The sequence below is a fragment of the Girardinichthys multiradiatus genome, chromosome 20 (genome assembly GCF_021462225.1).
Source record: "Girardinichthys multiradiatus isolate DD_20200921_A chromosome 20, DD_fGirMul_XY1, whole genome shotgun sequence".
In the NCBI taxonomy this organism is placed as follows: Eukaryota; Metazoa; Chordata; class Actinopteri; order Cyprinodontiformes; family Goodeidae; genus Girardinichthys; species Girardinichthys multiradiatus.
Window position 1 is genome coordinate 44765414 of NC_061812.1, and position 25778 is coordinate 44791191.

The 25778-nt window shown below is 40.1% G+C and overlaps 1 protein-coding gene across 8 annotated transcripts in view; it reads left to right on the forward strand.

Annotated features, from left to right (window-relative positions):
* The window catches only part of chl1b (cell adhesion molecule L1-like b), a 120130-nt gene that overhangs the window by 53179 nt on the left and 41173 nt on the right, over positions 1 to 25778 (forward strand). For 5 of the 8 annotated variants that reach the window (XM_047347105.1, XM_047347097.1, XM_047347103.1 and 2 more), the window contains exons 2-13: positions 4963 to 5160; positions 10359 to 10376; positions 12625 to 12733; positions 12937 to 13127; positions 16203 to 16325; positions 16783 to 16953; positions 17215 to 17238; positions 17323 to 17434; positions 17604 to 17785; positions 22076 to 22207; positions 23880 to 24020; positions 24877 to 24988. In XM_047347105.1, coding sequence (XP_047203061.1) covers positions 5055 to 5160; positions 10359 to 10376; positions 12625 to 12733; positions 12937 to 13127; positions 16203 to 16325; positions 16783 to 16953; positions 17215 to 17238; positions 17323 to 17434; positions 17604 to 17785; positions 22076 to 22207; positions 23880 to 24020; positions 24877 to 24988 — 1421 coding nt within the window. In that variant the 5' untranslated portion in view covers positions 4963 to 5054. The remainder of the gene's footprint in view (positions 1 to 4962; positions 5161 to 10358; positions 10377 to 12624; positions 12734 to 12936; positions 13128 to 16202; positions 16326 to 16782; positions 16954 to 17214; positions 17239 to 17322; positions 17435 to 17603; positions 17786 to 22075; positions 22208 to 23879; positions 24021 to 24876; positions 24989 to 25778) is intronic. The other 3 variants (XM_047347100.1, XM_047347099.1, XM_047347101.1) reach the window with 3 other exon arrangements.

Here is a 25778-nt window from a genome sequence, read left to right on the forward strand (position 1 = left end):
AGAAATAGTAGCAGAGGAGCCCTACAGTAGTTATGTCACAAACATAACGTTACCCTTTCATCATGCAAACATTTAAAAATCTGTGATTCTGAGTTTCACCCAAAAACTGCATCCAATCTAGACTGTTCTATGGACATAGTTGCTTTGTACACATGCATATATCTATAATTTTTACATTCCTAATACATGGACATTGATTTTAATAACTCCAGTGTCCTTGTGGCATGGAGTGTGCAGGCCTGAGTTGTAAATCATCCAGTTATTGGATGGAGACCTGGTATTGGCTAATCTAATTAATCTATATATAGATTGTTCATTGCAAATAAAGCACGGGTATTTCTCTTTCAGTGGGCTCCACATTATTTTGGATGTTGGCTGACTGGTTGTGGTTTCTATTGTTGTTAGCTATGGAGCCAACATTCTTTCTATATGCCAGTGATTGAGTAGGCCTGTTTCTGTATCTATCCATAGCTACACACTGAAATGGAAATAAGTGTCTTTATTTTGATTGAGATAATGAGTGTTAATCATCTGGTCTAAGCTGCAAAAGATGTGGGAGTCAACAAACACAGAGTAGGCTTGCCAATTTTTCTGTGGAAGAGGGCCAGAACTGTTTCATTAAGTTGAAGTCAACGGGAGATGCAGAGTGAAGCAGTGTGCAATGGTTACTCTACTGTAAATAACGGCTGAAGACAGGCTACAAAACAGACCAGATAAGGTAGGTTTGTTAAAGTAAACAATAAGTTATAAAAAGTATTTGCTAAAAGAAAAATGGGAATATATCATGAAGTCAACATAAAAACACACTGTCTTCTCACAAGAATAAAACAATAAATCCAACCAATATTTTGACTTCATACACATTTCCTTCGAGGAAGGTTTCACAAACTGAGAGCCTTTCCCAACATTAAGGTGTTGTTACCCACCGTTTTACATACAGTTCTTTTTTACACTACAACCACAAGGTTCCTATGCAGTCTGGTTGCTTCAGGACTACAGAAATTACTCAAATTTGATTTCTCATTTTTCAGGGGGCAGGGGGTAAAATGGAATATTTGTAGGAAGCCTGGAACCACAACGTCACTATATTTTATGTGATAGACCAACAAGAGACCCATGTTAACTCTGGATAAGCTGCAGATACCCACACCTCAGGTGGGAGATTATGTCAATTGGACAACTGTTAGTTGTGCTTGTAAAACTCTGGTCTTTATGAAGGAGTGGCTAGAACCAAGACTTGAGATAAATCCTTAAGAAGTCCTGTTGAAAGTTTGCCACAAGCAATGTAGGCTGCACAGCAAACAAGTGGAAGAAGGTGCTCTGATCAGACGAGACAGAAGTTCAATTTCATTAAACATAAACGGAATTTATTAAACGTGACCTACAGTTGACTCAGTTGTATACAAACGCATGCTGTGCTTTTAATTTTTTTATTACCAAAAAACGTTGGTGCGGTTTGGTCTACCTATGAGCTATACATATTTTTGCAAGGGTTTGAAGTTGGACTCAGTTGATCAGAAACTTCCAGTGGAACTTTGTTACAGACATAGAGACAGACAATAAACAAAAGATAAAAAAAAAAAGTTAATGTGTCATATTATGATAGCCAAAATTCTACATTTGCTACAGGAGGCAGCGGAATGTGAGGTCCTAATTTGGGTTCTGGACCATTGCCTGTCAAAGTTAGAAATGATGACAAAACTATTGACCACATTGTCGTGGCCTCCTTCACCCCTGTTCCGGGGATATCTAAAAATGGTTAAAGATTTGGTCAGGTTGACGAGGAAGTAATTTTTCAGAGGGTGTTCTTCATCTGTCAGCCAGAACAAAGAAAATATTTTGTTGGCCCACGTTGCTGCATTGCCTGTCCGGCACTGAGCTCTTATCCCTCCTGAGCTGTGGCAGAGTCAGGTTGGAGTTCATGCTGCCCTTCCCACAGCAAACAGCTTTCAACCTCCTGCCAGCTCACTCCGTCTAAGGAAGGTGTGATAGCTCCAGAGAGAGGCAGGGATTATGAACAGCATGTGGTCTTTAAATCAGACATGAGTTGAGAGGTGGGCCTCAATAATATAGGTCCAATAGGCACCATACCCTCAGAGTTCAATGTACACATTATCACTCACAGCAGTTAGGTTCTGAGCGGGCCTCTCTCAGCCAGATGGCCATGTTGGTCCTCAACAAATCATTGGGCAGGGGTGAACAAATTAAATCACAAGGCCCAGTTTGAAGAAAATGTAATCCATCTAAGCCGATGTTAAGAAGGTAAAAGATGTTGGCCATGGCCATAAGATAATGAGAAACACTCTCTTGTGGGGATTGCAGCCCTCCCACTCTGACCCTTCTTTTCTTAACCCAGCCAATCTCACCGATAAAGCACAAACCAATTAGAGTAAAGCCCTCACGTTTCCATTAAAATGTGTTTTTAGCAGCATAAGTCACAGGATGTCTGGGAAAGATGAAACAAAGGAATTCATTCCTGGGGCGTTCTTTGAGATCAATTGAATCTTACGCAGGAATTCTAATAATTGGGTATGAAATGTGACTGAGCAGGAGTGGTTTGGATCATATTTATTACACTTACAAAGTATTCATACCCCTTATTATTCAGATTTTGTCATGTTGCAACCACAAACCTTAGTTTAGTTTTCACAGATTTTATGTGATTGGCCAACACATAGTAGGGCATAACTGTGAGGTTAAAGCAAAATGTTTTTCTAAACTTTTGGCTACATTTTGTATTCAGCTTGCTTGATACACCTAAATAAGATGACGTTGCAGAGAAGCTTAAAAGGAGGGTTAGGTTGTAAAACAATATACCAAGCTGGACCTATCTTGCAGAGTACTCTTGAAACCTTCCAAGGCATTGTGATCCACCTTAACTGAAAGGCTGGGGAAAACAGAGCATTAATTAGAGAAACAAGAAAAGCTGCAGAGATCAGCAGCTCAGGTGGATGAGTCTGTTGCCAGGGCAGGTAGTGGTTGTGCACTGCACAAAACTGACCTTAATGGAAAAGTGGCAGAAAGTAAGACATGATTAAAAGAAAGCCACAAGAAATCTTGTTTTCAGTTTGGCAAAAGCCATATAGGGGACACAGCAGTCACATTGAAAAAGGTACTATGGTCAGATACGTTGCAGAATGAACTTTTTTGGCCTACTTGAAGAGGCCATGTGTGGTGGAAAACTAGCACAAACAGACTATCTTCGCAGTAATGCCTGGCAGCGGTAGCATCATGCTGCCAGGATGTTTTTCTTCAGTTGGAACAGAAAGGATAGAGCTAAATGCAGGGCCATGCTGGAAAGACAGCCTGTTAGAGACTGCTAAAGATCTGAGACTGGGGCAGAAGTTCATCTTCCAGCAGAAGAGTTCCCCTAAACAGACAACCAGAGCTGCAAAGAAATAGTTTAAATCAAAGGATAATCATATATTGTGTGTCATGTGTTGAAATGGCCCAGTCACAGTGCACAGTTTGTGGCAAGACTTGAGAACTGGTGTTCACAGAAACTTTCATGTAATCTGACTGAGTTTGATCTATGTTTATGGTAATTTAACCAAAATTCATTTTCAAGATGTGTAAAACTGGTGAAAACTTGCAGCTGTACTTGAAACCAAAGATAGTTGAACGTATTGGGGTTGAGGCCTATATCTAGTCACAGGTAATACTATTAAGCGTGGATGAGAAGTTCAGAGTGCATGTTCGTATCAAAACAGGCTCAAAGGAGCCAAATGAACTGTGTTGTTCAGTGGTTGGTTATTGAATTACAGCTCTTGACCAGGAGTTTGACCTCAGCGGTGCCTATTGAATTTACTGAGGCAGGGGAAGATTAGAACAGTGCAGGAGTTAGATTCCAGTCTCGTAAAGACATTTCACAGCTTGTTGAACACCTTCATCTGGTTACTGTTTCATCAAAACACACATGCACACCTTATTTGACACTAATTAGACTCACCAAGTCACAATGAGTGCAATTACTGACTTTATCTATGTTGCGTTACTTGTATGCTCAAGCCCTTCTGATGGAGTCCCCGTAGACCACCAGCTTCATGAGTTCACATTTTTCTTAATCTCCAATGTTTTTCTATTATCACTCCGTTTTGTTATTAGGGTGTTCTAGCTGTTGGGCTAATTACTCCATCGTGACCTGCTAAGCCGGGTCAGAGCTAATATAAGGAAGAATAATGAAGTGACACCCCAAAGGTTTTCAGAGCATCTGTCCTGACATTAGAGCTCCCATAGTTGGCTTTCTGTCCTCCTCTGGTCCAGCAGCCCGGACCTTTGCTCATTACAGTCCAAACTCTGATCTGTTAGCTAGAAAATGAACCAGCGCTGTGCTCTCCGCAGACGTCTGTGTGAGAGTGTCGACAGCTTACTCTGTCTGACTCTAAACTTTGCATGCTTTTTATGTCGCCCTGAGGCAGGCAGCGCTTTCTGCAATAATAGATAAAATTGTTGCTGCATTCTTTAAGTCATTCAGTCATTGTTATCAGAAAAATGCACCGCCAGATGAAAACAACACAGCGATTAAATTGGCCAAGCTTTGATGTTAATGTTCATGTTGATTTCAGCTCTGGCTCGGTTGTTTTCCACAGTAAGGCTGAACATCTACCATACATTATTAAACCACACGCTCCTGTTGGTTTTCCTTATTTCTTTTTGTTGTTGCACTACAAAAATACTCTTTGTGAAGCTCACCTCAGCAGACAACAAAACATCCAAAGGGGCAAAGGATGATGTCCGATTTGAATGGGGAGATATTTTTTAAAGCAAACTTTCAACAGGTTCACAGCTTGAATGTTGTTAGAAAATGAAAATGTGCAGCACATCTCATTCTGCAAGGCTGAGCAGAGAGCAGTTGTGCTCTTGGTCACGGGGGATTTGTTGTGTTTGGGGTTTGTTTCTCTTAGAGTCTGCCAGAGCTTGGGTGGATTCATGGGGGCTTCTCCATCTGTGCTGTCTTCACAGGTACGGCATCTTCAGCCCATCCCAGAAATGAACTGAGGACACGGAGGACAGTACTTCTTTGTTGATAAAGTCCTAAATCCTGTAGTGAAACCATGAGCTCACAACAAAACCCAGGATTGGCTGCCATGCTGAAGCTGTCAGTGATCACCTGTATTTATGCCTTTCATACAACTACAGCCATCGACATTCCTCTTGAAGGTAAGCCCAGATTGTACATGACTGGTGATTTAATAACGCCATCTCAATCATTTTAGTTTATACATGTATATGTAAAATGTAGCAAAGGTGCTTCAAACGGTCATCAAGGGCATCTGGTTCTGGTATTCTGGCAGGATCTTTTACTACTCTTCTTTGCGGAATTGGACCGGTTCCTTTTAACTAGTTTCTTAGCTTTTAAGCATATACAGTGGGGGGAATAAGTGCTTGATACACCTGCAATTTTGCAAGTTTTCCCACTGACACAGAATGGAGAGGTCTGTAACTTCAATCATTGGTACAATTTAAAAATCCAGAAAATCTAATTGTATGATATTTGAATAGCACTGCATGAAATAAGTATTTGATACAGTAGGAAAAAATAATTTTATATCTGCTACAAAACCCTTGTTTACAGTTGCAGAGGTCAGACGTTTCCTGTACTTGACCAGGTTTGCACACACAACAGATGTTCTCCAGATCTTTTAAGTTTTAGGGCTGTCGCTAGAAAACATCAAGTTTCAGCTCCCTCCAAATATTTTCTATTGGGTTCAGACCTCGAGACCGGTTAGGCCACACCAGGATCTTGAAATGCTTCTTACGGAGTCACTTCTTGCTGTGGCTGAGTATCAGGTCATTGTTATGCTGGAAGACCCAGCCATGACCCATCTTCAATGCTCTTACTGAGGAAAGGAGGTTGTTGCCCAGAATCTCACTATGTATGCACTTTGCGCATGCTGCAGAATTTTAATTGATGACAGCGTAGTGTGTTACTTGTGGTAACCTTTGAGCCTGTGGTCCAAGCTCTATTCATGTCATTGGCCAGATCCTCCCATGTAGTTCTGGGCTGATCCCTCACCTTACTAATAATCATTGATACTTCATGAGGTGAGCTCCAGTCAGAGGGAGATTGACAGAAATGTTGAGTTTCTTCCATTCTCTCATAATTGCAATAACAGTTGTTGTCTTCTCACCAAGCTGCTTGGCTATTGTCCTGTAGCTCATCCCAGCCTTGTGCAGGTTTACTATTTAGGCCCTGCTGTCCTTAGACAGGTTTTTGGTCTTGGCCGTAGTGGAGAGGTTGAAGTTTAATTGATTGATTGTTTGGACAGGTGTGTTTTAGACAGATATACAGGTAATAAGTGGAGGATTGGTAGGCCTTTTCAAAGGTGAACTAACAGGTGTGTGTGAGCCAGAATTCTTGCTGGTTGGTAGATGATCAAATATTTATTTCATGCAATAAATTGCAAAGTCATTTTTTAAATATACAATCAGTTTTTTTTATGTTTTTTTTTATAATTCTGTCTCTCACAGTTGAAGTGTATCTATGATGAAAAGTACAGACCTCTCTGTTCTTAAGTGGGAAAACCTGTAAAATCTGCATTCAAATCAAATGCTTACATTCCCCGCTGTAAAACAAGCCTAACTTGGAAGTGATCTGTGGGGTCAACAAGTCTGTTTTTTATTGTATTTTTCTTGCCTAAATAAAGAAAATCCCTGGGCAACATTAAATAGCCCCAAATGGATCTCCATGGATGATGATGTTTGGAAGGTTTATTGTCGATGATTGTATGTAAATTTCTCACTAGAACAGTATTTCTGAAAGTGCATGTTCCAAAATTGAAAAAAAAATAAAATAAAGCACATCTCGTGTCCTTGTAATAACGAGTCAAGGTGACATCAAGGAGAAGATTGGGAATCATTTCCAGTAAGATTTGCATATCGGCAGACTATATTTTATCTGGTGAAGACAAATGCTTGCTCTTTAGGTTTAATACAGAATTAAACCAAACATTAAGGACATTCCTGTCTGAAGATTGAGAATTGATATGTTCTCTCACAAGACTAAAGAATAAAGTGGTAAAAATGTAATCATTCTGGAGCATTTTTAGCTTTTGCTGAAAATAACCTTTCCAATAAGATTGATATTGAGTAATAACACTTATTGCAGTAATGAAGTAATATAGCCAAGTCATGGCAACAGACAGACTCCTGCATTCTGCCATCACCAGAGGCAGAGCTCTTTTTCAGTTTACGTTTCACTTCTCCTGAAATCAGTAGTCCCTCCTGACGGTACCGGAGTTATTTGTGGAGGACGGCAGGTCGGGTGATGGTTGGAAAAGGAGAAGTCAGCAGATTCCAATCAAAACAGGGACCTAATTTATTAAACTGCATGTAGGACACATATTAAAAGCACACAGGTGCACAAAAATGTCATGCACATTATTCAGAAAAATAAGAAGATTTATGACCATGTGCCTGCATGTCTGGAGATTATTTCTTTCCTAGTAATGAGTTAACACGGATCAACATTACATCCCACTCTCTACATGCCAAATCAAGGTTGATTTACTGAAAATGCCTCATAAATCTCCATGCATTGTGATATGTCTACAGACCAGTGCCTCCTGATGGTGAGTAATGGCAAAAACCAAGAAGGAGACTTGAAAGAGGATTCAAAAACAGGAAGTATGGTGCTTGTGAACCGACCAAGTCTATTTTTGATCACTTTGCGCACTTCACCTTAGAAGAAGGTGAACTGCTAGACAACACATGGTTGTCTAGCAGCTTTACTCCCACCAAACTAACTGTTGTGGGATTTGTCTACTGGGGGTAATTTCACTAGTGCAGCTTGACAGATAAATCCAGTTTATTCACAACCGATTTAGGCTAATGGGGTTTGTTGAACATTGTAATGGAGGTAGAACATTAAGCATATTAACTGTGTGAAAACTGTTAACATTTTTTCCCCATACTTTGCAATTTTAAATAAGCATTACTGTGCTTGTCTGATGATGTGGTTTAAAACATTTATGAACAGAAGATTTATGCTTTTTGTTCTGATATGGGCCTTTTCAATGCATTCTGAGATCTCATATCATTTATCCTAGGATTTATTTCACTTTGTGAGCGCTGATTTCTATGTTTTAATGGGATAAATGAATGAATGAACAGCCATCCTCGTGAAATGGAAAGTCGAGGGAGTTCCTAGACATGACAGAAAGGATGTGAAAATGGCTGCAGCTAATGAAAGAACCTGAGCTCACAGAAATGTTTCTGCAGTCTGGGGTTTTCTTTTAGAATACTGGCCCATATACAGGTTGTTTTCACTCTTCTTCACAGGCAGTAGACATGCTGCTAACAAAGTACTGATTTGCAGACTGCCTACTCAGCCACACCCATATACAGATATTTGCTTGTAGATTGTAGTAAATTATTACTTCAACTGATTTCAGGACTTCTTGTTTTCACAATGCTTACTATGTCTTACTTTCAAAAGCATACAATGTAAGAGTAAAAATATTAATCAAGTGCTTGGTGTGGTGTTTTCATTCAATATAGGTCCAGTCTGGTAACTAATAATTCAACTTCTAAATAAAGACAGGATCTGATACTACAGGTCAATACTTTGCATTGTGAAAGTGTTCAGTATCATTTTATCATATTAAGACTACAAACTTAGATGTACTTTATGGGGTTTTAGGCTACAGACCAATAGAAAGCAGTAGATAAGTGTAAAGTGGAAGGAACATTTGAAAGCTGAAAAGTGCAGCTTGTATTGATATTCAGCCCTCTTACTTTGACGCCCCTAAATAAAATGCGGGGCCACCAACTGCCTTCAGAAGTCCCCTAATTTGTAAATAATGCCAGCGTGTGATTTGTCTCAGGATAAATGCAGCTGCAAAGAACTCACAGATTTGTTAGTGAACATTAGTGAACAAACAGCATCATGAAGACCAAGGAACACTGGAGACAGGTCAGGGAGAAGGCTGTGGAGTTGTTTAAAGCAGGGTTGGGTTAAAATCCAAGAGCCAGAGCTTTGCACATCTCAAGGAGTGGTTGCACTGGATTGTATTTAGAGTAAACAGGGCTGAACATAAATGTACACTGCACTTTTTAGATTTCTATTTTGAAAAAACATTTTGTAAACCATGTACATTTTCCTTGTGCTTCACAAATATGTACTACTTGGTGTTGGTCTCAGAACATGACAAAATGTGACTACTTTTAAGTAGTACCATAACTGAAATATGACATTTAAGCCAAAAATGTTCTGATCAAACAAGAGCAACAAGCTCATACTAAACAAAAAGCAGCTTGTTATCCTGCTTCCAACAGAAAGAGAAAGACTTTTCATTTGAAAAGCTGTGATTAAACTATCAGCTTACATTTCTTCATGTTCCTTTTCCATTTTTTGTAATGTGATGCCTGGTCTGTAAATGCAGAGCTGTAAATGCAGAGCCTAAATACCCTCCTTCTATGACCACCTGAGGACCACAGTGGTGACATCGTGACAGAAAGCATCATGCGTCTCTTAGGCGAGAGTCTACCAGCTCAGCCCAACTCACTGTGAGGGGCTTAGAAGATGGAAAATTAAGAGTTTTCTCAACAAGTGGAAACCACAGATGAAGCAGATAAAGATTGCTTGTTTTTGTTATGCACACGAAGTCCGACCTCACGTCAGTTTATCAAAATAAAAGTCAGTCAGTCATTTTCTACTGCTTATTCCATATTAGGTTGTGGTGAAGCTGGTGCCTATCTCCAGCAGTCTATGGGTGAGAGGTGGGGTACACCCTGGACAGGTTGTCAGTCCATTGCAGGGCAACACACAAACAATCATGCACACACTCATTCATACACCTAAGGGCAATTTAGAGTGACCAATTAACCTAACAAGCACATCTTTGGACTGTGGGAGGAAGCCAGAGTACCCGGTGAGAACCCATGCATGCATGGGGAGAACATGCAAACTCCATGCAGAAAGACCCCCAGCTGGGAATTGAACTCAGGACCTTCTTGCTGTAAGGCAACAGTGCTACCAACTGCGCCACCGTGCAGCCCAAAATAAAAGCATTGAATAATTTACAGAGAAATAAATCACACCACAGAGATCTATTACAACTGCCAGGCATCATGTGGATTGAATATATTTACAGATATTATCATGTTTGAATCAGGTTTTTGCTCTTCGTTGGGTGTCTCTCCTAGTTCCCTTGGAAACGCATCTCAAACACCCTGTAAATTATTCAAAAACATCTCTGAAGGGCTTGAGAAAAAACAGGTTATCTATAAAGGCTAATGCTAGTGTGTGTTTCAAGCCTTTTGTGTCAAGAGAACACTTATGACTGGGAGGGATTATTCCCAAACTGCTGACTGTTCTTGTTTTGTTTATTTTTCCCATGCTGCCATGGATTATGTAGTTTTGGGTCATGTAAACAGTAAGTTCACTCCTCATTACTGTCGTTTGCATTAAAGAGTTCTCATTCTCCTCAGCAGCATCTCTACTTACAGTCATATGTTCTAGAAGTCACCAGCAGCAGCCATTAATCTGTGAAACCTTTTTTTGCCTGTTTGACGCTAATCTTGGTTTATGCTTAGACGTTTCATCAGATTGTGTTGAGCATGTTTCATTTCACCCCATGTCATAATCACATGGGACTGAATGGCAGGACAAAACCTACAAAATGTCACATTTCTTTCAGTGAAGGCGTGGACAATCTTCTAACAAACACATTTTGCAACAATGAGATGAACTCATAGTCACATATTGTCACAGATATATATTCAGATGGAAAGCTAGCATTTAGCAAATAAATACAGAAAGCATCATTATAATATCTACTTTCATGTATGTGGTATATTCCCAAGATCTTTTATAGCTAATCTGGTCCACTTTATTTAATTTGTTAATATTACACAAATTCCTTTATTTCACCCCTGAAACAAATTCCAGAAACAGAAAAACAAACAGAAGAAAATCCCAATATTAAGCAGGTGGTTGTAATTGTAATGCAGTCAAAAGCAGTATTCAAAAAAGGTTTAGTGTGTAACCTGGTAAAGATGGAAGGTGATGAAAGGTGAAACAAATTTGTATTTTATAGCTGGAACATAATCACTTCTTGAAAAACATAGAAAAATCCAGTCTTTAATTTGTTCAGTGCAGACAAATTAATGCATGTTAAGAAATAAATCATTTTTTTCCAAATCACTGGCTCCAGAATCAGTGAGAACCAACAATTCCTATAAGATAAACTTAACTGAAGCATTGCTTTTTGTCATTAATTTTTTTTACTGTTTCCAGCTTAGCAAAATTTCTATAAATTTTAGAAGTAACTCATGACTGCATGCCCCCCTGGGGGCATACATATGATGTGACACAGGCCTATGTCACTTAGCCACTCTTCAAAATAGGAGACAATATAACATCCTGTTTATAATCCATCAAATGATGACAGGAAAACAGCCACTCACCTAAACGTGTCTATGTCTATGGGTAGAGCAACAATTTAACATTTCTTAATTGGGGTACTGGAACTGCAAGGAACATGGTTGGATCAGGATCCAGGTTTATTTTGCTGCCACGCACAGTCAAAGGGATGGTAAAAATATCACAAAAGCTCACCGTTACAAGACTGCAGTACAGACAGCCATCTTAGGGTCATTAAATCTCCATAGAAGTCATTAATTTTAAGCCTTTTGTTCACATCTTCATTTTGGGTGATAATATTTGTGAAAGATGCTGTATTTTTACAGGTGCATAACTCTGATACGATAATGCTAGAAGAAAAATATACTGCTTTCAGATATGCAGCTCTCAATAACCTCACATGGTTACAGTCAGCCATCGCTAGAATATGAGCATTAAATCCACTACGGATTAAGCTTAATTAGTTTCTTAAACTGACTAAAACCTAAGCAGAAAGCCATTAAGCAAGAAATAGCTCCAATACGCTGGAGAAAACGTGAATCTTCCCTGACCCCTGCACCGTGTAACAGCTGTGTAAAGAATCCATTAATGGATTAAAGTGAATGCCGGCACAGAGACAGAACTTATGTAATTAACTCACGCAGCTAGTGTAAAGAGAAACTGTCAACATTCACAGTCCTCAAAGTCTGAGACGAGACAAACCTTTAACAACGGTGCTTTCAGGACGTCGATCCGCCCCCTGGCCCTGTTGTCTTCAGAGGAGCTTTCAGCGTTAAAGTGCAGAGGGAATCCAGCTGTGTTACAACAGACTGAGCAGATAGTTTACTTAGAATACCAAAGTTTTTGTTTTGTTTAACTCTTTACATGAAGCATACTGTAAAATTGCATCTGTATCACCTGTAGTATCACCAAACCTCTCTCCTGCCTGTCAGTCTTCTTCATGTGTGTATTCATGGTCAGTATTTAATACATTTTATAGGCTAATACAAAGATACACATGATAGCAGTGATTCCCAACCTGTGTGTTAAATCTAGTCTAGATCTATCAGTTAAAAGTCCTGGCCTCTTCCTCAGTTTCCTCAGAAAACCTGTCGGTAATTAAATGAATTTGGGATAGAAATCATGTCTTGAAATGGGTTGAATTTTTTTCACAAAGTGATGAAACAGGTTTGGAAGCACTGCTAGAGCAGATACAAGTTGTTTCACAGGATGAAGGCCCGTCTTTGATTTTAATGTGTGCTCCATTGTTTGCTTCCCAGTTGAGCAGCTGCCCACCATCACAGATCAGGCTCCCAGCTCTCTCATCGCGTTCCCTTTTGATGAGAGCTTCCCGGTGACGTGTGAAGCCAAAGGGAATCCTGAGCCAGAGTGAGTACTGAGTCTTCCAACGCTTGAGATAAGAGCAAGAACGAATGGAGAGCTTTAGAGGCAGCCAAACTGTCATCATATATTTACAACAACAGTTTACCTTCAGCGTGCTGCGTTCGGGTGTTCCCACGCTGAACTTTGAGGAATAAGAAGGTTTCTGTTTCTTCTGAAAGGCTTGATGCTTTCACTCTTTCCTTATATAGATTCCAATGGAAAAAGAATGGCGAAGATTTTGACCCTTATCTAGACCCCCGTCTGATGAAAGAAGAGAATTCTGGGACCTTTGTGATACCTAATAATGGGAACCTCACAGAGTACCAGGGAACCTATCGCTGTTATGCGTCAAACAAACTGGGGACGGCCATATCAAAGGAGATTGAGTTCATTGTGCCCAGTGAGTAACCTTTGTCTGAAATTCATTTATGTAAAATTAAGGCATTGAATGTCATAAATTGAGGGAAAAAAATCTAAGCTAGCCTTAAATACATTAATCCCGGGTCTTACATTTTGTCCGCGCCGGACTATTTAAATTTTGTATATTCGTGTATACATAGTTTGTTCTTGCGGGACTTTTCTGTCAAACAAAAGTTTGAGCTGCACACAGACATGTTCATTGCCTTCTGTGATTCAAAGCGGTTGAGGATACAGGTACGTAACTAGCTTCTAATATACCCAGCAAGGTTTATTGCATCTATGATGAGTAAGTGCAAATTTATCGCCATTTGGCCGGACAACGTTCGTTTTCACCACTGGCTCACTTCTGTTGCCGACCCATACGAGGCTAGGTGCATTGTTTGCAAAAAACCTTTTACTTTTACTATGCGCTATGGGGTTTAAGGCTGTTGAGAGCTGCTTGAAGTGTGAGAAGCACAAAGCCGTATCCAATAGCCACATGTGCCCCTTTTCCACTGGCTCGTTTTAGGCTCCACTCGGTTTTCCCTACTCTCGGTACGGTTACAATTGTGTTTCCACTGACCCACTGACGGCTGGAGTCACGGCGGCTGAAGCTCTGCCTTCAGCCGTCAATGCAGTACCCTGTGCTGCTGTTAACGATACTGTGTGACAGTGTCTCATTAAAGTAGCCTGCATGAAATGATAAAAAAGTTAACATATTTAAGGCCAACTTACAACTTACTTTAATGAGACAATGTCACACAGTAATGTTAGTAGCGCCACAGTGAACTACACTGACACCTGGATTCAGCCGCCATAACTCCAGTCCTCAGTGGGTCAGTGGGAACATAACTGATACCATACCGATGTTGGACCACTTCTTTTCTGAATATTGGACCATTTGCACGTTGTTGGACGTCACAATGCCTTTCCAACGGCATCGGCCATTTTATATCCAGGACAGTCCGTTCCTACATATCCCGTCGGACATTGCGACTGATATGACGGAGCGCCCCAAGTCTGACGTCACAGGACGCTATATATGAAGGCGCCCATTTTGAACATACGTTCTCAGCTGGAGACCGTGATACGGTCACCAACATCTGAAGCAGCACCTGGAGAAGAGTCCCGAGTGGATTTCATTTATTCTCTCTCGTTGGCCAACGAAGAATTCATAAGAATTCATAACTGAGGTTTCTGGAATAAGAAGGCCAAGGAAATTTCACTTTGCTGATCGAAGACGTGAGTTTAACACGTAACTGAAAAACACGGAATTTCGAGGAGACAAATCGCCACCGTGTTTAGTCCTAGTCGACTTTGATGGTCAGATCATATTTTCCCTTCCGCCAAGGAGGCCAGAGGACGAAGATTGACCGCTTTTCCTGAAGTTAACTGTGGACGCACAGTAACTTCCAACTCACCCCCCCCCCCCCCATTCGCTCGCAACCCCGCTCCGCAGGAAGACGCCAACAAGTAAAACCCATCTTTTATTTTTATTTATTTCTTAGAAAGCCTGGGCAGGGTAGAGGAGATTTTTAGTGCAGTCTAATATGTGTTCGGAATTGTGTGTGCATGCCATTGTTTTGTTTTGAAACTCGCTGGTACCTCTGGAGACCGCCGTGTCTCGCAAGTGTGTCTTTACCGTGCAAACACCTGTGCGCAGGTGTGCTGTGAGACTGGACTGTTAAAATAACCTCATGGTGAAATTCCCCATTTTCTTTGTCTTCAACCTCACTGCTTGCTAGCTTGCTGCCAAAAGTTTTATAACTCTTTGTCTGCTCAAGAGTTGTGGGGAGGTTGTATGACTGAGTATAACTGAGTTACAGTGGAGCTGCGCCCCACCCTCCACTCACAACCATATCCCTTTTGTCATATTATCATTTTTGCCATAACTGCTGGTTGATCCCACTGCTGTTTTGCTTTATTTTTGTTTAGTTAGATATTTTACCCCTTTTTGTGTAGAACTTTGCATGATTGAGTAGGTGAAGATTATTAAATCAGAAGAACGGATTGTATCAGGCTGTGATTTAATAAATATTCACATAGATAAAGAGAAGGCGTTGCTGGGTTTATTTTGTGCAAGAGTGATTCGTCAGTCAAGTCAAGATAAGGTTAAAAGTTCCACACGTTTCGGCAGAAACGGTCGATTAAACAGTGACATCTCCAGTAATAGTTATTAATTATTACTGAGTATTTAACGGTTGTAATTATCAAAGGCGTTGAGCCACAATTACAACACCAGAAACATCTCTGGTCTCGATTCATAAATGAGGATTTTGGTTAAGAAATTAATTTTGTCAAATTATGATTTTTAATTATAATTATTGATAAAGATTAATCAATCAATAATCATAATTCCAACACAGAGGAGAGCAAAACTGAGTGGAGCGGACCTGAGCCACCTCAAACGAGCCAGTAGAAAGAGGTGTGTATTTAAAGTTTTTTCATCCGGTCTTAAATTTCATTCAGGGTGGCATTAAAAAGGTGTTTAAAAGTCTGAAATCTGACTTTCTAAAACCTGCTGAGACCCTGTATCCTGAGAAAAATCACACACAGGTGGAGTCTATTTACTAACTAGGTGTGTTCTCAGGGCAATTTTATTTGAAATAGATTTTATTTAGGGGGTATCAGAGAAAACGGGCTGAATACATATGCGTGACACAATTTCAGATTTTTATTAACTTTTTAAACGATGCATAATTTTTTCTCAGACTCCTTTTTGGCGGTCTATTTTATAAAATCACAATAAATACATATGAACTTTGTAGTTGTAACATGAAAAAATTTATTATTTAATTTACCAGGACTCAGTTTGGCTGCGAAGCAACTGTCCAGCAAAGGTGATAGAGGTACATGCTGCAGTACTGATATCAGTTTTATTTCTGCAGACCATAAAATGCTGAAAGGATCATTCTGCTGAGTTAAATAGGGAAAAGCTCAGACAATGTCCACATTTGATTTTAAGAATGATCATACTGCCCTCTTTTGGAATAAAACAGAACAGCAGTTTTATTTATATTTATTGATGTGTTGATTCCTCCGCCAACTCATTAGTTAGATTTTTTGCTTTTACTAGACGTTCCGAAATTCCCAAAAGAAAAACTCGATCCTGTTGAGGTGGAAGAAGGCCAACCTTTTATTCTGAAATGTGACCCGCCCACCGGCGTACCTCCCCTGCAGATCTACTGGATGACTATCAGTAAGGAACACCTTTTGTTTCTGTCTTCCATATTAACAAACCATAATTTGTGTAGTGAATAGTTTAGCACTGAATCATTTTATGTGAGGTAAATCTAGACTTTAAAACAGCCCTAAGCTGCAATAATCCTTTTAGATATCCCTGATCTGAATATGTGTCAGTATTTACAATCTCATGCTGTGCAGACCAACATTTAACTTTAAATCCAGTTTGGGAGCTTCACATCGCCAGAGACGATAAATGTGCCAGGAAGAATTCAGCTAAAAACGAATATGAATTTCTATGTTTTAATGCAGCATATTTGAAAGACATGAAATGAGCTGATATAAATAACATGGTGGGATTTTCCCACCTCTCTGAGCAAATATCAAATTTTAAGAAAATACTATAAATCAGTTTTATGTGATTATAGGGATATACCTTAGTGAAATTATCTCCATCATCCTTGTGCACTCAGATCTTCAGCACATCGAACAAGATGAGAGGGTCTCCACCGGCCTGAACGGAGACCTTTACTTCTCCCATGCGGTGGAGAAGGACAGCAGGAGAGACTACTGTTGCTACGCCGCCTTCCCCAGGATACGAACCATCGTTCAGAAGACAGCCATGTCTGTCAATGTCAAGACAAGTAGGTGCCGAGCAAACTGCCTTGTCTTCAATCAGGTGCTGTTTGTTGTTCAACCCAGCATGATGTAAACTTGAGTTTTCATCTCCAGCAATCACTGTGATGCTTCAAAAGCCATCTTAGTGTCACCCTGTCTGATTTATGCGCATGTTTTTTTTTGTTTTTTTCTGTTTTCTTTTTATCTTCCCATGATTCACCCACATTGTCCTCATGTTGAACGTGTCTCCTGTTTGTACGTTGATGTGTCACACCCTTCCATGTCAGGAAAAGATGACAGGTCTGAAAGTGGTAAGTATGAAAAGTGCATTTCAGTGTAGCTTTTACTTGTCTTCATATTTCTATTATAGTGTCAAATTCTCTACTGTTTACCAGCCAATGCAATTCTGGAAAGAAAACCCTCTCTTCTGACGCCCCCTGGTGACAGTTCAGAGAAACTGCTGGTCAAAGGAGAGGACCTGGAATTGGAGTGTATTCCAGAAGGAATGTGAGTGATATCTGATAAATTTATTAAATGACATACATAGATAACTCATTCAACTAAAATAAATTAAAACCTTTCGGAAACAGACTGCTTATCCAATCTGAAAACAGCATAAAAGATCAGCTGTCAGGTGTTTTAAGTTTCAGCTCAACCTTCTTCTGATATGTTTCAGTCCAACTCCACAGGTGGAGTGGATGAAGATAGGTGAGCAACTTCCTGTTAAAGCAAAACTGGAGAATCACAGGAAACTGCTGATTGTTCCGAGTGCTGAACAGGAGGACAGCGGGAGGTACATGTGCAGAGCAAAGAACCCACTAGGAGAAGCTGTCCATTACTTCACAGTGCGAGTTGAAGGTAAAACAGCATGCTAAAAATGGTACTGTGGTGTTAACTCTAGTTAGTTTAAATCATTTACTTGTGGAAATGTAGAGTTGTGTCTCCCAATAGAGAAAGGTTGAAAGAGCAACCATGATTATGGTGCAGTAATCATCAACAAATATAGGAATAGCTCAGATTTGTTTGCTCCATTAGACGTTCCAGTCAGACAGTCATCATCAGCATGAATGCAGAGACACAAGTCAATATTTCCAAGTCAAGCCTCAAGTCTTTGAGGGACCAGTCTAAAGTCTAAAATATTTCGCTCCAAGTCAGAGTCAAGTCTCTAATGACTGAAATAAACATTTTCTCATTAAATTCACAACATCTAGTGCACCTCTAACCCTGCATGGCTGTAGGTTAGGAATCCAAGCCTGTACTGTTTGCTCCTAAACCTAAAGTACTACATGAACATTTAATAATTATCTTTCAGTCTTTTATATTCTATTAAGATTTAACTTGGTGTCCAAAAATCCACTAAAGGCTGCTTTATTGAAAATTTATCAAATGTAATATTTATCCTTAGAATTATAAAAAGGTATTTATACTCTAAGAAAAATATTAGGAGATTAAAGCGAGTTCATGTTACATTTCTGAATAAATCAAACAAAGTGCTTTGTAATCCCTAAATTAAAACAGCATGCTGCAGCTAGCTTAGCAGCAAGGGAATGTCAGAGGTAAGTTACATTTATTTTGTTTCCTAAATGATCCAAAGTCATTTAATACAGAATTCATGTGGACATTGCTAGCTAGAGCTAGAGCCAACATGCACAGATTGTTATAAGCCCTCAAAATTCTATAATACACCAATGCCACTGGCTAATAATCAAGAGCATCCTTTCATAGTAAAACTTGCAGATGGACACACACATATATATATATATATATGTATATATATACATGCATACATACATATACTGGTCCTTCTCAAAATATTAGCATATTGTGATAAAGTTCATTATTTTCCATAATGTCATGATGAAAATTTAACATTCATATATTTTAGATTCATTGCACACTAACTGAAATATTTCAGGTCTTTTATTGTCTTAATACGGATGATTTTGGCATACAGCTCATGAAAACCCAAAATTCCTATCTCACAAAATTAGCATATCATTAAAAGGGTCTCTAAACGAGCTATGAACCTAATCATCTGAATCAACGAGTTAACTCTAAACACCTGCAAAAGATTCCTGGGGCCTTTAAAACTCCCAGCCTGGTTCATCACTCAAAACCCCAATCATGGGTAAAACTGCCGACCTGACTGCTGTCCAGAAGGCCAGTATTGACACCCTCAAGCAAGAGGGTAAGACACAGAAAGACATTTCTGAACGAATAGGCTGTTCCCAGAGTGCTGTATCAAGGCACCTCAGTGGGAAGTCTGTGGGAAGGAAAAAGTGTGGCAGAAAACGCTGCACAACGAGAAGAGGTGACCGAACCCTGAGGAAGATTGTGGAGAAGGGCCGATTCCAGACCTTGGGGGACCTGCGGAAGCAGTGGACTGAGTCTGGAGTAGAAACATCCAGAGCCACCGTGCACAGGCGTGTGCAGGAAATGGGCTACAGGTGCTGCATTCCCCAGACCTGGGCTACAGAGAAGCAGCACTGGACTGTTGCTCAGTGGTCCAAAGTACTTTTTTCGGATGAAAGCAAATTCTGCATGTCATTCAGAAATCAAGGTGCCAGAGTCTGGAGGAAGACTGGGGAGAAGGAAATGCCAAAATGCCAGAAGTCCAGTGTCAAGTACCCACAGTCAGTGATGGTCCGGGGTGCCGTGTCAACTGCTGGTGTTGGTCCACTGTGTTTTATCAAGGGCAGGGTCAATACAGCTAGCTATCAGGAGATTTTGGAGCACTTCATGCTTCCATCTGCTGAAAAGCTTTATGGAGATGAAGATTTCATTTTTCAGCACGACCTGGCACCTGCTCACAGTGCCAAAACCACTGGTAAATGGTTTACTGACCATGGTATCACTGTGCTCAATTGGCCTGCCAACTCCCCTGACCTGAACCCCATAGAGAATCTGTGGGATATTGTGAAGAGAACGTTGAGAGACTCAAGACCCAACACTCTGGATGAGCTAAAGGCTGCTATCGAAGCATCCTGGGCCTCCATAAGACCTCAGCAGTGCCACAGGCTGATTGCCTCCATGCCACGCCGCATTGAAGCAGTCATTTCTGCAAAAGGATTCCCGACCAAGTATTGAGTGCATAACTGTACATGATTATTTGAAGGTTGACGTTTTTTGTGTTAAAAACACTTTTCTTTTATTGGTCGGATGAAATATGCTAATTTTGTGAGATAGGAATGTTGGGTTTTCATGAGCTGTATGCCACAATCATCCGTATTAAGACAATAAAAGACCTGAAATATTTCAGTTAGTGTGCAATGAATCTAAAATATATGAATGTTAAATTTTCATCATGACATTATGGAAAATAATGAACTTTATCACAATATGCTAATATTTTGAGAAGGACCTGTATATATATATATATATATATATATATATATATATATATATATATATATATATACGTATATACGTATATATATATATATATATGTATGTATGCATATATGTATATATATATATATATATATATATATATATATATATATATATATATATATATATATATATATATATATATATATATATATATATGTATGTATGTATGTATGTATGTATATATATATATATATATATATATATATATATATATATATATATATATATATACAGGTCCTTCTCAAAATATTAGCATATTGTGATAAAGTTCATTATTTTCCATAATGTAATGATGAAAATTTAACATTCAGGAGAGTTGGCAGGCCAATTGAGAACAGTGATACCATGGTCGGTAAACCATTTACCAGTGGTTTTGGCACTGTGAGCAGGTGCCAGGTCGTGCTGAAAAATGAAATCTTCATCTCCATAAAGCTTTTCAGCAGATGGAAGCATGAAGTGCTCCAAAATCTCCTGATAGCTAGCTGCATTGACCCTGCCCTTGATAAAACACAGTGGACCAACACCAGCAGCTGACACGGCACCCCAGACCATCACTGACTGTGGGTACTTGACACTGGACTTCTGGCATTTTGGCATTTCCTTCTCCCCAGTCTTCCTCCAGACTCTGGCACCTTGATTTCCGAATGACATGCAGAATTTGCTTTCATCCGAAAAAAGTACTTTGGACCACTGAGCAACAGTCCAGTGCTGCTTCTCTGTAGCCCAGGTCATGCGCTTCTGCTGCTGTTTCTGGTTCAAAAGTGGCTTGACCTGGGGAATGCGGCACCTGTAGCCCATTTCCTGCACACGCCTATGCACAGTGGCTCTGGATGTTTCTACTCCAGACTCAGTCCACTGCTTCCGCAGGTCCCCCAAGGTCTGGAATCGGCCCTTCTCCAGAATCTTCCTCAGGGTCCGGTCACCTCTTCTCGTTGTGCAGCGTTTTCTGCCACACTTTTTCCTTCCCACAGACTTCCCACTGAAGTGCCTTGATACAGCACTCTGGGAACAGCCTATTCGTTCAGAAATTTCTTTCTGTGTCTTACCTTCTTGCTTGAGGTGTCAATAGTGGCCTTCTGGACAGCAGTCAGGTCGGCAGTCTTACCCATGATTGGGGTTTTGAGTGATGAACCAGGCTGGGAGTTTTAAAGGCCTCAGGAATCTTTTGCAGGTGTTTAGAGTTAACTCGTTGATTCAGATGATTAGGTTCATAGCTCGTTTAGAGACCCTTTTAATGATATGCTAATTTTGTGAGATAGGAATTTTGGGTTTTCATGAGCTGTATGCCAAAATCATCCGTATTAAGACAATAAAAGACCTGAAATATTTCAGTTAGTGTGCAATGAATCTAAAATATATGAATGTTAAATTTTCATCATGACATTATGGAAAATAATGAACTTTATCACAATATGCTAATATTTTGAGAAGGACCTGTATATATATATATGTGTGTGTGTATGTCTGTATGTGTGTATATATATGTATATATATGTATATATATAATATATGTATTTTGTTTATGTGGCATAACTTTTTATGAGCAGACTACAATTAGACCTTCTTCCTGTATTGCGCTGTATTCCAGGAGGAGACATGTACCTTTGTGGGTCCATGTCTGCAGGCTTGGATAGTAAACTCTGCATTAATTTCTACTGCATCATACACACTGAATAGGTCTGATTGTCTGCTCCCTCTGCAGTTTCTCCTTTACTCTCACAGTTTGATAACATCATGCTGACTCTGTGTTCCCAGGGCTTCCAGACTGGGTGTCAGAGCCAGAGAGCCAGCTCAGTATGATCGGCTCAGATGTGCACATCAAGTGCTCCGCCCGTGGGGTCCCAGAGCCCACCATCACATGGAGGGTGAACGGTGAACTTCTGCAGGGTCAGTCCCACAACACTGTCTCATCCTTACGTCTCTGCTGAAAGCCTTTCAGAAACAGTTAAGATATCTGAACTTTTATGAACTAAAAATGACGATTTTGCTTGCTTTGTTTATAAAACAAAGAAAAACAACATGTTGGAATATCAAGGCGAAATATCTCAAATTAAAAGACTCTCTAAATCAAATCCCACTAACATTGTTTACCTCAGGGGGAAGGATTGTGGTTTATTTCTCTAATCTGAGCCCTAGTTGCTAATTTCATTCATTTTGTCATTTCCAGTACTTTAGAATACTGAATTGGCTCAGTTTTCCACATCCTTGTCCTTGAGAGCTGTGATGCTGCCTCTCAATAAACAGAATGTTTGAGTATTTAGTTGCCAGAGCTGGTTGGATAAATGAGTTACTGCTTAACTGCTAAACAAAGGCAAGTACTGTATTTACAAGGATCATTGTTGCAATCACGCAATAGAAGCTGGTCTTTTTCTAAGCCTGTATGTAAATGTAGCTGAAAGAAATGTATTTGTTTTAAGTAGCTAAGGCTTTAAAAATGCAAAAAAAATAAATAAATAAAATAAAACGAACAGAAATAGGATCTTACAGGCTCAACAGTTGTTGCCTGGAGTAAAACATGGTTAAAATCCTCTGAGACTGCCATGAATTCATTTGACTACTGAGACTTTAGTCAAGCCTAGCAACAGCTGAGCAGATTACCACAATCAACAGATGAGGTAACCTCTCAACAGAAAGCATTTATGGAGAAGTTCAACTAATAGGGGTAAGTGAGGTACAGATTGAGCAGGGGCCAGTATGAGATTCACAATGTAAGATAACCTTGGAATACCATGGTTTCACAGTGTAACGGTATCACATAAGGATTTACACCACAGAAAGTGAAGTATTACTATATAATCACCTGTATTGATGTACCTTAACACACCCATTATAGAGATAAAAAAGCAAAACATTTAACAGTTCCCTGGCAGCTGCTTAGCACACTTTTACTGAACACATGCTGCTGCATAAAGATGCCAGAATGTGTGACCCATTACCGTACACCTCATGCTCTTAGGTCACTCACACAGGAACATTACAATATGTGGGTACAATAAGATCCAAAAACAACCAAAACAAGCTGCATACAATAGAATGTCATGTCTGGTCAATGTGCGTCCCCTTAGTTGGTCCCAGGACAGCTCAAAGTCAGAATGTGAAGCTAATGCAAAGAGAAGTGTCCCAGATCACCTCTGAAGCTGATCTGAAAACACTATCCTGTTCAGGAGCACATTGTTATGCCATGCTTTTTCCTTCCTTTCAACTTTCCATCAGTATACTTGAATATAGCATTCTCTAAACAGTCAGCTTCTTTAGCAATACTTTTTCAAACGTGCCTTCTCCTCCTGGTAGAGGATGTCAATCTCTTCTCCTGTTGGATAGCTGTCTTCCCCAAAACTGTGTAGGCCAACATGTTTGTATTAAAAATCTCCTTTTTTGGTCTTTTAAATTACTCTAATGTTCTGAGAAAATACATCTTTGAGCGGAGTGGGTTTCGTTATATATGAGAGGATTGTTAATACACAGGAAGTAATGAGGAATCTAAAAAACCTCAAACTTCAGAGTGATGTTTTCAAATAGTAATAATGTCAAATATTTGCTCATCGTTCCTCCATTGCAGAATCCCCGGCGGCCAACAGGAAGACACTTGGTGATACCATCATTTTACATAATGCCAAAGCTTCCGACAGCGCAGTCTATCAGTGCGAGGCCTCCAACAGACACGGGAAGATCCTATCCAACGCCAACATTATGATTATGAGTGAGTACAACAGCTTCTGTTTCTGTTGGCCACAGTTCACCATCAGTTCAGTTGACCATCACCAACCTGTTTTTCTCAAGAGGACAAGAGACAAAAAACATATAGAGGGAAATCTCTCCAAAGTCTCTCTTTCACAGCCTCTGAGGATGCGTCAGACTTTGCAGGGAGTCATTTACTGGCTGCTGACTGATGTTTGGAGCTTGAGAACTGGCGCCCATGCTGGCATATGCCCATAAAGTGGTGAGGAGCCCAGGGAAGGAGAGCTGTCTGCAAGCTGTATCATTTTCAGGCAGCCTTGCAGCTCCCCACGAGAAGCAACACGCTTCTGTTCTCTGCCATTTATATGCTAACAAGTTCGCCCTACATTCTGTCTGCATTTCACCACCATGAGACGAACACGTGCTGCCATTGGAGTGCAAATAAAATACCAAACACAGAATGTTACTTTCTGTCTGTGTCCGTAGTTTCCGCTCAGTGACACAGGAGTTAATAAAGCTGGACAGTCTCTGAATGCTAAGTCCTGGCTGCTGCCTCAGTAAACAAAAAGGAGAGACAGAGCGTTTTAATGGAAGGCTGTGGCTCAAACTGATAAGGCGCATGTGCGCCACTAACTCATTATTGCATTGTTTTCCGCTTTGATTTCATTGTCACATTTCTGACAGCCTGACTGTCACCTCATTTAACCTACAACTGCCTACATCATTCCTTTGCTGTTTAACTGGCTTTAAAAGAGGGAACCTAATCTCACCACCTGCTGGTTCTGTCTAGTAAAAAGCCACATCTTAGTTTCCAAATAATGAATCATCCACTTTTTGCTTTTTAAATAAGTTAGCACTCATTACTGTCTTCTTTGCAGACCTACAGCCTATGATTCTGACCAATGATGAGGAGGATTACTCTGCAGTAGAAGGGAAGGGAGTGATCATGCACTGTAAGGTCTTCAGTTCTCCTCCTTCAACAATCATTTGGTAAGTGTGCTGTTTCCCTTTCAGCCCAGCACACCAGCAGGGAGCAGTAGAGGCTCAGCAGGTTGATTTATATTGTCTCCTACTAGTCACACACCTGCCATTGTTTCAAAACATGTTGCTTGCAGTGCCCGGCAAAAATATTGGTACCCCATCATTTCCTCTGATTACAGGTGCCAAACTGAACGTATTTGTTTTTAATTTCAAAAATCGTCCATAAGTTTGAAGTGGAAGGAAAAGGATTGATCGCTTTCACTATTTTCTTGCAAATAAAAATTGAGAAAGTATGATGTGCTTTTATGTTCAGGTCCCTTTACTCTTCAACACCTACATTCCAGTGCAACCTGTTGACCACTGATGTGTAATTTAATCTCAGTGTACCCCCAGCAGTTCTGTGGAAGCTTCAGAGGTTTGTTAGAGAACATTAGTGAAATAAGAGTATCATTGTGACACCTGAACGAGTTCTACTGCCGCTTTGAAAGACAAAGGGACAGTCCTGCAACCATCCCCCACGACACCCCCCAACAGCTGCAGCCACAATCCACCATCCCCCATCTCTCCAACCTCAAGAGGGGCCTTGGCACCTCCAACCCCCCCTTTTTTTTTTTTGCTGACAGGACACCTGTAACCTGTAACTCTATGCGTTACATTAACGCTCAGCTTGGACTCCTGCTTTACTTGCACTGCCATACTTGCACAATGATCACCTGCACTGTTGTATTGCTCTTGCATCTTATACTGCTCTATACTTACTCTCACTCACTTAAAACTGTGCACATATATTTATATTATA